This window comes from Phyllostomus discolor, chromosome 8, assembly GCF_004126475.2.
Source record: "Phyllostomus discolor isolate MPI-MPIP mPhyDis1 chromosome 8, mPhyDis1.pri.v3, whole genome shotgun sequence".
Lineage (NCBI taxonomy): Eukaryota > Metazoa > Chordata > Mammalia > Chiroptera > Phyllostomidae > Phyllostomus > Phyllostomus discolor.
The window spans coordinates 78,074,595-78,088,189 of NC_040910.2; the positions used below are offsets into that span (position 1 = coordinate 78,074,595).

The following is a 13,595-nucleotide window of genomic DNA, read 5'->3' on the forward strand; positions in this document are numbered from 1 at the left end:
AAAGGTGTAGCTTTAGGGTTTCCAGTACACATCTTTCACTTATCACAGTCTATCTTCAAGTAAAAATGTACCACTTTATGTTTAATATAAAAAATTTTACAGACTTGGCTGGGGTGGCTCAGTTGATTGAAGCATTATCCCGTACACAAAAAGACTGCAGGTTTGATTCCTCGTCAAGGCACATACCTAGGTTATGTGTTCGATCCCCGATTGGGGTGCATACAAAAGGCAACCAATTAATGTTTCTCTCTCATATCGATGTTCTCCCCCAATTCTCTCTCCTTCCTCCCTCTCTAAAAACAATGAAAAAAAAAATGTCCTCAGGTGAGGATTAAAAAAAAAACTTACAAAAGTATACATACTTCCATTTTCCCTCTCTTAGACTTTGTGCTATTGTTGCCACACCTATGTTGTAAATGCATAAATGTATAATGTATTATTGCTTTGATCAATCATCTTTCAAAATATTTTTAAATAAAAATATGGACTTCTGGCCAAGATGGAAGCATAGGTAGACACACTGTGCCTCTTTGCACAACCGAAAGAAGAACAACCACAAATTTAAAAATAAAAAACAACCAGAACTGACAGAAAATCGAACTTTATGGAAGTCCAACAACAATGGAGTTAAAGAATAAACATTCACCCAGACTGGTAGGAGGGGTGGAAACAGGCAGCTAGGTGGAGAGGACTCATGGCCAGCTGCCACCTTGCCCGAGGCTGGAGGACCAGAGCAGGCAAGGTGGTGGCTGGCAGGCCTGGCCATCCCACATTTGACTGCAGATGAACTGGGAGGAACAACTGGGGAACGAGACAGACTGAGCAAGCCATTTCCCAGGGTCCCAGCACAGGGAAATAAAGCCTCAAACCTCTGATTGAAAACACCTGTGGGGATTGAGGCAGCCAGAGAAACTTCCAGCTTTACAGGAGAATCTGTTTGAGAGACCCAGAGAGTCCTACAATGTACCAAACCCACCCACCCAGAAATCAGCACCAGAAAGGCCCATTTTGCTTGTGGGTAGCAGGGGAAGTGACTGAAAACTGGCAGAGAGTGGAGTGAGGGGCACTGTTCCCTCTCAGACCCCTTCCCCACATACATTGCCACAACTCAGTGGCGTGGCTTGCCCTGCCCTGGTGAACACCTAGGGCTCTGCCCCCTACTATATAAGAGATGTGCTGAGACAAAAATAAAAATGGCCCAAATGAAAGAACAGATTAAAGCTCTAGAAAAAAATACAACTGAGTGACGAAGAAATAGCCAACCTATTGGTCAGATGCATGGTTCAAAACACTGGTAATCAGAATGCTCACAGAATTGGTTGAATATGGTCGCAAAACAGAAGAAAAAGTGAAGGCTATGAAAAGTGAAATAAAGGAAAATGTACAGGGAACCAACAGTGACAGGAAGGAAACTGGGACTCAAACAAATCAACAGTTTGGAGCAGAAGGAAGGAAAAAACATTCAACTAGAACAGAATGAAGAAACAAGAATTCAAAAAAATGAGGAGAAGCTTAGGAACCTCCAGGACATCTTTAAACATTCTAACATCCAAATCATAGGGGTACCAGAAGGAGAAAAAGAGCAAGAAATTGAAAACTTATTTGAAAAAATAATGAAGGAAAACTTCCCCAGTCTGGTGAAAGAAATAGACTTCCAGGAAGTCCAGGAAGCCCAGAGAGTCCCAAAGAAGTTGGACCCAAGGAAAAACACACTAAGGCACATCATAATTAAATTACCCAAGATTAAAGATGAGGAAAGAATCTTAAAAGCAGCAAGAGAAAAGGAGATAACTACCTTCAAAGGAGTTCCAATTAGACTACTAGCTGATTTCTCAAAAGAAACCTTACAGTCAAGTAGGGGCTAGAAAGAAGTATTTCAAGTCATGAAAGGCAAGGACCTACATCCAAGATGATTCTATCCAGCAAAGCTATCATTTAGAATGGAAGGGCAGATAAAGTGCTTCCCAGAAAAGGTCAAGTTAAAAGAGTTCATCATCACCAAGCCCTTATTACATGAAATGTTAAAGGGACTTATCGAAGATAAAAAATATGAACAGTAAAATGACAACAAACTCACAGTTATTAATAACTGAACCTAAAACAAAAACAAACTAAGCAAACTAGAACAGGAACAGAATCACAGAAATGGAGATCACATGGAGGGTTATCAGTGGGGGAGTGGTAGGGGAGAGAGGGGGAAAAGGTACAGAGAATAAGAATCATAAATGGTAGGTAGAAGATAGACAGGGGGAGGTTAAGAATAGTATAGGAAATGGAGAAGCCAAAGAACTTATAAATATGACCCATGAACATGAACTAAAGCAGGAGAATGGGGGTAAGAGGGGGTGTGCAGGACAGAGGGGAATAAAGGGAGGGGAATGGGACAACTGTAATAGCATAATCAATAAAATATATTTTAAAATAAAAATAAAATGCTCCAAAAAATTCCCCAATAAAAACTGCTTACCTAATTAAAAAAAATGTTTACCCACATATTTGCCATTTCCAGTGTCTCCATATCTTTTTGTTGATCCAGATATCTATCTAGTATAATCTTTTTAAAAATAGCCTTATTGAGATATACAATTCACATACCATACAATTCACCCATTTAAAGCATACCATTCATTGATTTGTAGTATATTCAGAGAGTTGTGCTACCATCACCAGAATCAATTTTAGAATATCTTTAATAACCCCCCAAACTATGGTTCCATTAGTCACTCCCTTTTGTCTCCAAACTCCCAGCCCCCTGCAACAGTAATCTACTTCTCTCTCCACGGACTTGAAGTTTTGCTCCATGTATTCTGAAACTCTGTTGTTAAGTATCTAAATATTTAAGCAGCTATGTCTTCTTAACTAAGTGGTCCCTTTTTTTATTATGAGATGACCTTTGTGGTCATGGAATTATTCTTTGCTCTGAAATTTTCGTGTGATATTATTATAGTCACTCCAGCCACTCTAAAAGTTTTCTTTTGACATTAACTCCAGGGAAAGCATAAAGATGTTCAGAAAAGGAAAATGCTTGTAATTTCCTACATGTCTGAGCCATAAATAGCATACATATTCATAATAATGCAAACACTTGCCCTGGCTGGTGTGGCTCAGTGGATTGAGTGCCAGTTTGCAAACCGAAAGGCTGAGAGTTTGATTCCCTGTCAGGGCACGTGGCTGGGTTGCTGGCCAGGTTCCCAGCTGGGGGTGTGCAAGAAGCCACAGATTGATGTTTCTGTCCCTTTCTTTCTCCCTTCCTTACCTTCTCTCTAAAAATAAATAAATAAAATCTCTAAAAAATAATGCAAACACTGAATATTGATCTCTTCTAAATTACAATGTAATTATATTGGGAAGAATGGCGGGATGGGAAGTGTGTATGGATATGTCCTCCCACATGCTGAGGAAGGAGCTAAATCTCTGTATTTTATACTGGAAGGTCAATAAATATTGCCTAGGTCAGAAAAAAAAACATAGCCACACAGCACGTTATTTCGCAATATGGAGGCAACTGTCAAAACTAAGCTAAAATAGGTGTTGGCAAACTTCATGCCAAGGGTCAGATAGTAAATATTTACATTTGTGAATCATAGGCGTTGTGTCAGCTACTTATCTGTGCCCTTGAAGTGTGAAAGCAGCCACAGACAATATGGGCATGTCTTTTCCAATAACACTTTATCGTAACAAGCAACTGGCCAGATTTACCCTGTGTGTTGTTAACTCCTGGGCTAAAAGAACTGACAATAGTTAGCTCAGAAGCAAGGAAAATAGAAGTGGGGTGGGGCTGGGAAATGCTCTGGTCTTAACAAACCTTGTACCACTGGATGATTCTTTAAACTATGAGCAGGTGTTACTTTGTTTAAAAAAAAAAAAATCAGCCCTGACTGGTGTGGCTCAATGGATTGGGAGAGGTCAGCCAGACCAAATGATCACTGATTAGATTCCAGTTCAGGGCTCGTTCCTGGTTTGCCTGCTAGGTTCCTGGTTGGGGGCATGCAAGAGGCAAGCGATCAATGTTTCTCTCACACATAGATGTTTCTTTCCCTCTCTTTCTCCCTCCCTTCCCTTCTCTCTAAAAATAAATACAATCTTTCAAAAAAATAAATAAAATAAAAAGAATCAATAAAGGGTAAAAAGAAAGCCTGGGCTATCTTGTCTCTTGCTTAAAGAAACTGAACGGAGAATTAGTTACACAAAGTATAGCTCAATATCCAATACAATGTGAGCTTTTAAATTGGTGTATTGAATTCTGTATATTCCCACTGTCTTCAAGAGATTTTCTCAAAGCTAGAAGGCTGATTTTTCAGATGCAATGTTGCAGAGAGTTCAAATTCTCCAATCACTTGGCAGGGTTTGTAGCAATGGTACTTGCAGCAGTGAATCAGAGACACAGAGAAGCCTAACATTTTGAAGCCAAGTTTGGGAAATTTAACTGAAGATGCCGGAAGGACAGAGTAGAATAAACCAGGAAAAGGTAGTATCATCAATGTGATACTCCTGATTGTTACACAACAGAGCATTCTGACTTTCCTAGACTTCTAGAAAGAAAAGACTCCGAGAACAGAACAGTCAACTGGTACTGGATCCAAGGCAACTGTGAGGACCTCAGCACCCAAACTCCTGGATCTTCCATTTAATATTTGGACATTAATGTGACTAATGTCACTTCCCTAGTCTTTAGGTCTCTGCTTCTCTTTGTGTCCATTCTTTTCCCTAACCAAGTAATCATTCTCTGCCCTTTTCTCTACCTACAGCTTCTGCTAACTTGTAGTGTCTGGAAGGCAGTATGTTTCAATTTGTTTAAAGGCCTGTCATGACACTTTTGCCCTCTTTAAACAATGTCCTTCTAGACACCACTCCTATTGCTGTTTCTAGTTTGATTTGTCCATGGTTTGGGTACCTTTATATTAGCTCATTTCACAATTGGTCTCCTTTTGACAAGGGGTCAATCCCAATTTAAATAGCTGTGGCTGGAGAGTCAATAATTATAAACTAAAGTGGTCTGCATTGTCTGCACCATATAATAGCATTGTTATCTATAAGCTATGGAGAAGGAGTTAATAAAAATTCAACTAATCAAGTCTAGGCATCTGAAGTATTATAGAAGTAAACTTAAGTAAATCAATAAATCTATTTAGTCCAGCAATTTTCAACCTGCATGCCGCAAGAATTTTTAAAACATGCAATACCAGACACTAACTAAGTAGTCAACTGGTGTGCTGTGGCACACACATTTTAAAAATTTTTGCAGCATTCTAGTGTGCCATGGCATGCTGATATAGTCAAATAGATGTAAATATAAATGTATAACTAAATTTTTATGGGGTATGAGTAATATCTTCTTTACTAAAAATTAAGTTTCTGGTGGTAAAGGGTAGTATTTTACTTGAATGATGGATAGATACACTTAACCAATCTGCCTTGCTGGTGGTTTAATTTTAAATTTCCAAAAGATGAAACGCATAGTCATTATATTAATAAAGGTTGGAAAGTGTTAGTGAGATGTCTGGGGTGCTGGCAAGGGCAGTACCCAGAAATTAGGACACATGGGTGCTAACTCTACTCTACCTCTTATGAGCTATTGTGACCTAAGTTACTCACTCACTCTCAGAGACTTTCTCATTTACAAAATGGGGATAATAATATTGAGACTGCTTATCTTACAGGATGTTGGGAGGATCAAATGAGCTAGTGTGTGAAAATATTTCAAACAAGTTAAAGCATCATGCCAATATATTATTTATTATCATTAAGCTAAATGCCCTTTAGTTAACTTCATTCCCATGATAGGGGTTAAAGGTAGCATTCTACAAAAATGTGCCATTCTTGCTGCCCAAAATACCATTTGTATTTACTGAGAACTCTTTATAAGCTTGTTCTGAAGACATCAGGACATGTGTCTATCTATTTAATATCTTCAAGAACATTGTTCCTAGAAAGGCTGCTGCAAATGCCCTGAACAGCCCTGTTCCCAATACAAAAAGGCTTATAGGTTACAACTGGGCATGCGATCATCCGGGAGATGAGGACTGGTAATAATGCTGCCATCTTATCAGAAAAGGTTTAAAAGGGACCTCAAATCTCAAATTATAAGATGTTTGGGACACATCACATTTTGTCAACCAAATAAAGAAAATGAAGTTTAATTTCCCAAAATTTTATTAAAAATGGACTGTGTCATCAGATATTTTATTGCAAAGATGAAATCTCACAATAAAGCAGTAAAGTTTGCTGCAATAACAAGCCTTAAATAAATATAAATTCTTTTAGCAGTTCTTGAACTTGAGAGGTTTTTGTTATTCTCTTTTTAAAGGTGATTACTTTTTTCCATGAGTCATGGACAAACATTTTCCCACAAGAATTTATATTCATTGAAATAACTTCTAAGTTGTTAAGGTAAGTGTGTATGGGGGTGGAAAGTGGGTGATGGGGAGAAAGGGTGGTACTTGTATAAGTCTTTGAAAAACTGGAAAAACAATTCCCAGTCCATTTCTTAAAATATTATTTGGCACTATTTTGATGTAAAGACTGCCATTTTTTTTTACTAAAACTTCAGTCTTTACTTTGCACCTTAAAAAAATTAAAATAACTCTGTCTAATCAACCATAGTAGTCCCATGGCAGATACAAAGTTAAAACTAAAAGGAAATTTTAAAATATGTGCTGTAATATGCATTTGGTTATGGCTACATTAACTGGATATTTTTTAGATCAAATTTCTCCTTAGGTAGCACTTGTGGTTTTTAGAAAGTGCTGAGTTAAGTATCTAGGGACAGAATATGTCTATGTGGCACTCCTTTCCAGTTGGAAATATTTTATAGTTAACAAAACTGAACATAACAAAAATATCCCAAATACAGCACCAATTCCACTAGCATTTACCTAGCCAATTTCCACCCGGCATTTTTGCATACACACGGGAGTCAGTCTTGGAGGGGAAGGGAGGTGTAACAGAATCGTTTAGTTTTTGGTTTATCTCTATGAGAGCTAAACAGATGTGTGACCAGTGGTATAGGTATTCGATGACGATGTTACCAAATTTCCATACTTCGATGCGGGAATGATCTGCACCAAAGGAAAAAAAAAAGTTAGTGTGGATAGTTATGTATTTTTTAAATTAAAATATAATTTATGATTATGATGAAAGTTTATTAGATATGTCTGAAATCAAAACCATAGCAGACTCTTGTTTATCTAATCAGAGGATAATGGATTAAAAAATTTTAGTATATTCAGTTAATGGAATACTACGCAGCATTTAACAATTAAAGAACTAAAGCTATACATCATGTGGACAAATCTCAAAACATTATTGAGCACAAAATGTAAGTTGTAGAATAATATGTTCTTTGTATACAATTTTTAAAAGTTTTAAAACCTGCAAAATAATATATTGTTTATAGAGTCATAAGCATGTAGTAAAATTAAATCATGCATGATAAACATCAAGTTCAAAATAGTGTTATCTAGGGAGGAAGAAGAGAAATAGAATCAGGGCAGGGTAAGAGTCTCAACTGTTTCTATAATGTTTTATTTCTTTAAAAATGTCTGACTCAAGCATGCACAATGTTATGTTAGGATATACAATATGACTTCATAATGACTGCACAGGTATTAGTCTCAAACTTCTATATTTGGGATATTTCCTAATTTAAAATTATCTTTAGGTATATAATCACTGCACACCATTATGATTTATTTGTTAAGTTGCAAACTATTCAACTGCCATTTATAAAAGTTACTTTTTTCCCAGGAGTCACTTGAAAGGATAAAGTGAGTGTCATTTGCTATCATGGCACCATTTGCTGAGCCGGCCTATGACCCTGTTAAACATGACTGCTATTTCACTCCTCTGAGTTTATGTCCCCAGGACGGGAATTACTGAAAAGCAAGAACAGAACTAACCACTCCCTACAGCCACAGGCAGAAGATAACATTGAAACAAACTGCAGCCTTGGGCTATAATTCCCCAACAGCCCAGGGGCCACACAACAACATCCCCTCCATCCTTTTTTAATCCAATTATAATCCAATAAAAGCTCAAAGCCCCCGCCCCATGCTGGTGTATCGCTCCACATTATGCCACTCTCCTTCCTTGGAGAGTGAATAAAAACTTTACTCTCTACACTTTCTTCTCTTTGTGATTTCTTTCACAGCCCACATCACTGGCCACCCTAACATCAATGACTAAAATTCAGATAGAATGGTCCAATGGAAAAAGAATATACTGTAGACTTGAACAGATCTGGGTCCCAGTCTTGACTCTACTCCAACTAGTCCTGTGACCTTGAGCAGGTCACTTAATTGTTCTGAGCCCTTCTTCCATAAAACAGGGATAATACCTCAGAATTGTTGTGAAGATTAATATGAAAAGATATGCAAAAATCTGTGACAGAGTAGTTGCTCAAAAAGTTAAATTTTCAGGAGCCTCTCACCCTCAGGTCTATTTTTTTGTTGTTTTGTTTGATTCATTTTTGTTACTTCTAGTATCTCATACAATGACTGGCCTAATAAATGTTGGCTAATTTGAGTTGAATAAACCATACATAATACTTATAATTCAATGAGAGGTTTTAAATGCCATCTATCCATAGTTCTTTAGCAACAATGACAATTATGTCACTTATGGATATCTATTAAATGACAAAACAGAGAACATTGTTAACTTCCTTATCTTCTATCAACATGAAGGCACAAAGAATGTGGAAAACATTCACAGGTCTCAATTTTTATTTGAAACTGACTAAAATGTGAACACAATGTTCTAAAGTAGTCTTTTAATGCACACACACAGAGGCACTGTCTTTTCCTCCAATTGTAAGTACTCAATAAATGTTAAAGCAACATTAAATTATGGAATAATTAAATTAGGTTTTTCAAATAGTAAGTCCTTTCACATTATAACTCAGTAACATTAGTGACAATTATGAATACAAACAAAAACAAATGCTGGTCATGGGAACACATTAAATATACCTGATTCATCTCATGTTATGGGAAATACTAGACCAATCAACATACATACTTAAAATATTGAGGTGCATTTGTTATAATCAGTTCTTTTTTGTATTTATTAGTTTCTGAAATAAGGTAATGCAACAGGATGCAAAGATTACTTTGATTATCTTAGTGTTATGTATCAAAATTAAATAAAAGTTCACCCTAGCACACTTCTAAAACCAGTCCTAACTGATTTTCTGAGATACAACAGCTCTCCTGCTCCCCACAGCTTTTATTATCCCCTTCCTTAGCCCCCATTAAGAGCTCTGTTCCAATGATGCCTGCCAGTGCTCTTATCTGACATCCAAATGAATAGACCCCTATCTGCAACCATTATTAAGCCAGTCAGCCATCTCCATGGTGATTCAAGGGCACAAGGATGGGGAGCGAGGTCACTCCCTTTCACAAGCCTCTGTTGCTTATTTCCTGTTTTATTGTTACTAGGAACAGAAGCTCTGAACCTGTCTGGGCCAAAGCTCCATTTTCCTGCCCTTTCCAATGAGAGGTTGATGCATTAACAACTAGCTCTAATGATTCCTCTAATGAAACCTCCATTGCTCTGTGGCAGAGATTTTAAACCTTTTTCATCTCATGACACACCTAAATTAATTATTAAATTTCTGTGGCACAACAAAAAATATTTTTCCCATCTGACAAAAAACTAGGAATGATTTTGATTAATAAAAATAATAATAGTAATTACCTACCATTTTTGCTTCAAAGTGACTTTTTAAAAAAATCAGGTGCCCATATTCATATACAAAGATTTCTGGCACCAAGAATTAACCAATCAGACACAACTTTATTATGAGACATAACCAATAAGATGCAACTCTATTATATGGTCTATATATTTATGGTTCAAGATGGCATTTACATATGACGACTATTGTTGTGTTGGTTGTTGTCATTTTCTACTTGACAATCTAAGGGAAAAGAGGTTGGTGCCCCTGACTAAATAGGCATTGCATGTTTTAAAAATTCTTGTGGCACTCGGGTTGAAAGTCGCTGCTCCGTGGGGTTCCCATTAACAACGGTTGAGTGCTACTGCCCTCTTGTGGTGGAGAGATGCCAGCTCTTTGCAGTAGTTTGGACAGATTTCATGTTTTCAAACAAGCACACTGCTTTTATTTCCTTTTCTAACCACATGAAATAATGCTTTCTATGCTTTGCCTTTGTAAGAGTTATAATAAATTACTTGAAGACACCTGAACTAGAATAATTGATGAGTCAACCTTTGAATCTGTTTATAAACCTACTGATTGTGAAACAGATTCAAGTTTAATCAAACTTTGAATTACCTAGGGAATTCATTTTGCTGAAAACAGAATATTTCGAATTAAATCTCCATTTGGGTATCTCTGATTTAACACTGAATTAAGTTAACTCTCTAAAAAAATGTTTGTCCTTGACTATCGTGGCTAATTTGGTTGGGCATTGCTTCACAAAGCAAAATGTCATCAGTTTGATGCCGGGCTGGGGCACTTGCCTGGGTTGCAAGTTTGGTCCCCAGTCAGGGCACATGTGAGAAGCAACCGAAAGATGTTTCTCTCTCACATCAATGTTTCTCTCCCTCTCTTTCTCTCTCCCTTCCCCTTCTCTCTAAAAATAAATAAATTACATCTTTAAAATAAAAAAAAATTTTTTAGTTATCAAAGCTTCAGTGGAGGTTTATTCCAGCCTGAACATTGAGTTCCTGCAAGTATATTACTTTTGTTCCTATTGTAAATACAACTTCTGTACAACATTACATTGAATTGGCTTTTAAAAATGATATAGCTATAAATAAAATTATGTACAAATTGAAATTAATGCAATTTATGTTTACAAAAATTCATACTTTAATGCATGGCCAAACTCTTTGATCATGTCTCTCTATCAGGAACAAATGTTGAACCTGATCCAATACATGTATATTTATTTATAAATTATTTATTTTAAAACATTAAAAAAATAGAAATTAGATATTGATGGGATAAATATATTACAAATAATAGTCCTGCACTATTTTCTTGCACTCCAATGGTACAGGTACCAGTTATTTGTACCTTTTGTTTGCTCCTTTTTGAGGGGAAGATTTTACCTATGTATTTGTAGACAGAAGGGAAGGAAGGGAGAGAAACATCAATCAGTTCTTCTCAAAATGCTGTCAGCTAGAGACCTGTCCCACAGCCCAGGAATGTGCCCTGAGTGGAAATCAAACCAGTGACCTTTTGGGTTGTGGGACAACACCCAACCCACTGAGCTACACCAGTCAGGATATTTGCTCCTTTTTGTTTGCAGCTTCCTGGGGAAAGCCTACAGGTGTCTCAATATTCAGGAGACACACTAATACTCTTCCTGTTTTCACTCTAGTACTCTTCCTCTCAACTGTGTCTGATGCTGCCTAATCCACAGACTTTCTATGTTCCTTCTTTTTTAAATTTTTTAAATTTTATTTATTTATTTTTAGAGAGGAAAGGGAGGGAGAAAGAGAGAGAGAGAGAGAGAGAGAGAGAATCATCAATGTGCAGTTGCTGGGGGCCGGGGTCTGCAATCCAGGCATGTGCCCTGGCTGGGAATCGAACCTGCGATGCTTTGGTTTGCAGCCCGTACTCAATCCACTGAGCTACGTCAGCCAGGGCTTTCTATGTTCCTTCCTGAAGGGATAAATTTCTAGGATTGTGGAGGGAGAGTTGCCCAGTGGTATGATGTAAAGAAAATGAGATACAGAGACCAAACCACTGGAACAGGAGGAAAGGGGAGAAACAACAGGGAGAAGAAAACTTCAAAAAAATTATCATTAATATCTTCAGAGAGATAATACTTCACATTCATGAAACTGGACAAGATGTTGTTGAAAGTGAATATTTGAAGAACAACAACATTAACAACAAAAGCTGTTAGACATTAAAACATGCAGAAATAAAAATTCAATAGGAGCCCTGGCTGGGTGGCTCAGTTGGTTGGAGCATCATCCCATACACCAAAAAGTTTGTGGGTTCCATTCCTGGTCAGGGCACATGCCTAGATTGCAGTTTCAATCTTCGGGCACATACAGAAGGCAACCAACTGATGTTTCTTTCTCACTTTGCTATTTCTTCCTCTCTCCCTCCCCCTCCCTCTAAGGTCAGTGAGCATGTACTGGAGTGAGGATTTTAAAAAATTCAATAGATTAGAAGGTTAAGAGAATGTTTCAGAAAGTGAAGCAAGAAGACAAAAAGATGGAAAATGGGAGAGAAAATACACAGATTTTGGAGACTGAGTTTAGGAGATCCAATGTCTAAACAATAGGAGTTCCAAAGACAGAACACAAAAAAGAAAGGGCAGGGCCACCAACCTCTAGATCACCTTTGTGAAAATGAGAAAAACATACCTATTGTGAATGAATGTATTCTGAGCACATAGCTTGATGACTAGAAAAAGATGTGTGAAGAAAGCAATGTCCCTCCTCCAAGAAGATGTGGTGTTAAGCTAAAGCATACAATTTAATGAATGGACTCCTGGTTAGATTTTGACCCCTCCCAGAGCAGAGCACCTTTGTGCAGTGCACAGACTACATAGCCATAAGTAGCACCCTTCATGGAAGACATCATCAAGGACTTAAGGACCTGAGTTTCACAACTGAAAAGGGCCAGCGAGTGCTCCTATCAATGAATGAAAACAGACCCCTATCAAAGTACATCATTATGAAATTTCATAATCTTGGGGATAAAGGTGTGATTCTGCAGCTTGTAGAAAAACAAAACAAAAGAGAAAAAGGTCACATGCACAGAATCATACCTCAGAAAGGATTCAGATTTCTTTACTTCAACCTTGGAAGTTTCCAAGTTTTTGGTGACCATGGAGTCATTTCCTCAAGAAGTTAAACATAGAGTTTGCATATGACCCAGTATTCTACCCCTAGCTACATACCCACCAGAATTAAAAACATATACTCGCACAAACACTTGTAAACAAATGTTCATAGCAGCAGTATTTACTATAGTCCAAAAGTAGAAATAACCCATATGTCCATCAATTGATAAATGCATAAATATAATACGGTATATCCATATAATAGAATATTATTTGGCTATAGAAAAGGAATGCAGTACTAATGCATGCTAGAACATCGATGAAACTTGAAACATTATGCAAAGTGAAAGAAGCCAGATACAAAGCCCACACATCATATGATTCCATTTATATGAAATGTCCAGAATAGGCAAATCAGTAAAGACAGAAAGCAGATTACTGGTTGCCAAGGGCTGGGGAGGAGATGGGCATGAGAGAGTGACAGCTAATGCGTACTAGGTTTCTTTTGGAGTGATGAAAATGTTCTAAAATTAGAGTGTTGATGGCTGCACAACCTGATGAATATATAAAACCCACTGAATGGTACACTTTAAAATGGTAAAATTTGTGGTATTTGAATTATATCTCAATTTTTGAAAGAAGATATGAGGGCAATGTCTTCAAAATTATATTACCTGGCAAACTTTCAGACATGAAAGTTCTCAAAAAATTTACCATTACCATTTATGCACTCTTACTCAGAAAACTACTGGAGATATGCTGCCTCAAAACACAGGAGTAAACCAAGAAAGAATGAACCAAGAGAATGGCAAAGTAAATTCCTAT

The 13,595-nt window shown here is 37.2% G+C and overlaps 1 protein-coding gene across 1 annotated transcript in view; it reads right to left on the minus strand.

The window, feature by feature from the left end:
* Positions 1–6,688: 6,688 nt before the first annotated feature.
* Positions 6,689–13,595, minus strand: part of EFCAB5 (EF-hand calcium binding domain 5) — a 97,458-nt gene continuing 90,551 nt past the window's right edge. Inside the window, exon 21 of the mRNA XM_036034518.1 lies at positions 6,689–7,058. Coding sequence (XP_035890411.1) covers positions 6,865–7,058 — 194 coding nt within the window. The 3' untranslated portion in view covers positions 6,689–6,864. The remainder of the gene's footprint in view (positions 7,059–13,595) is intronic.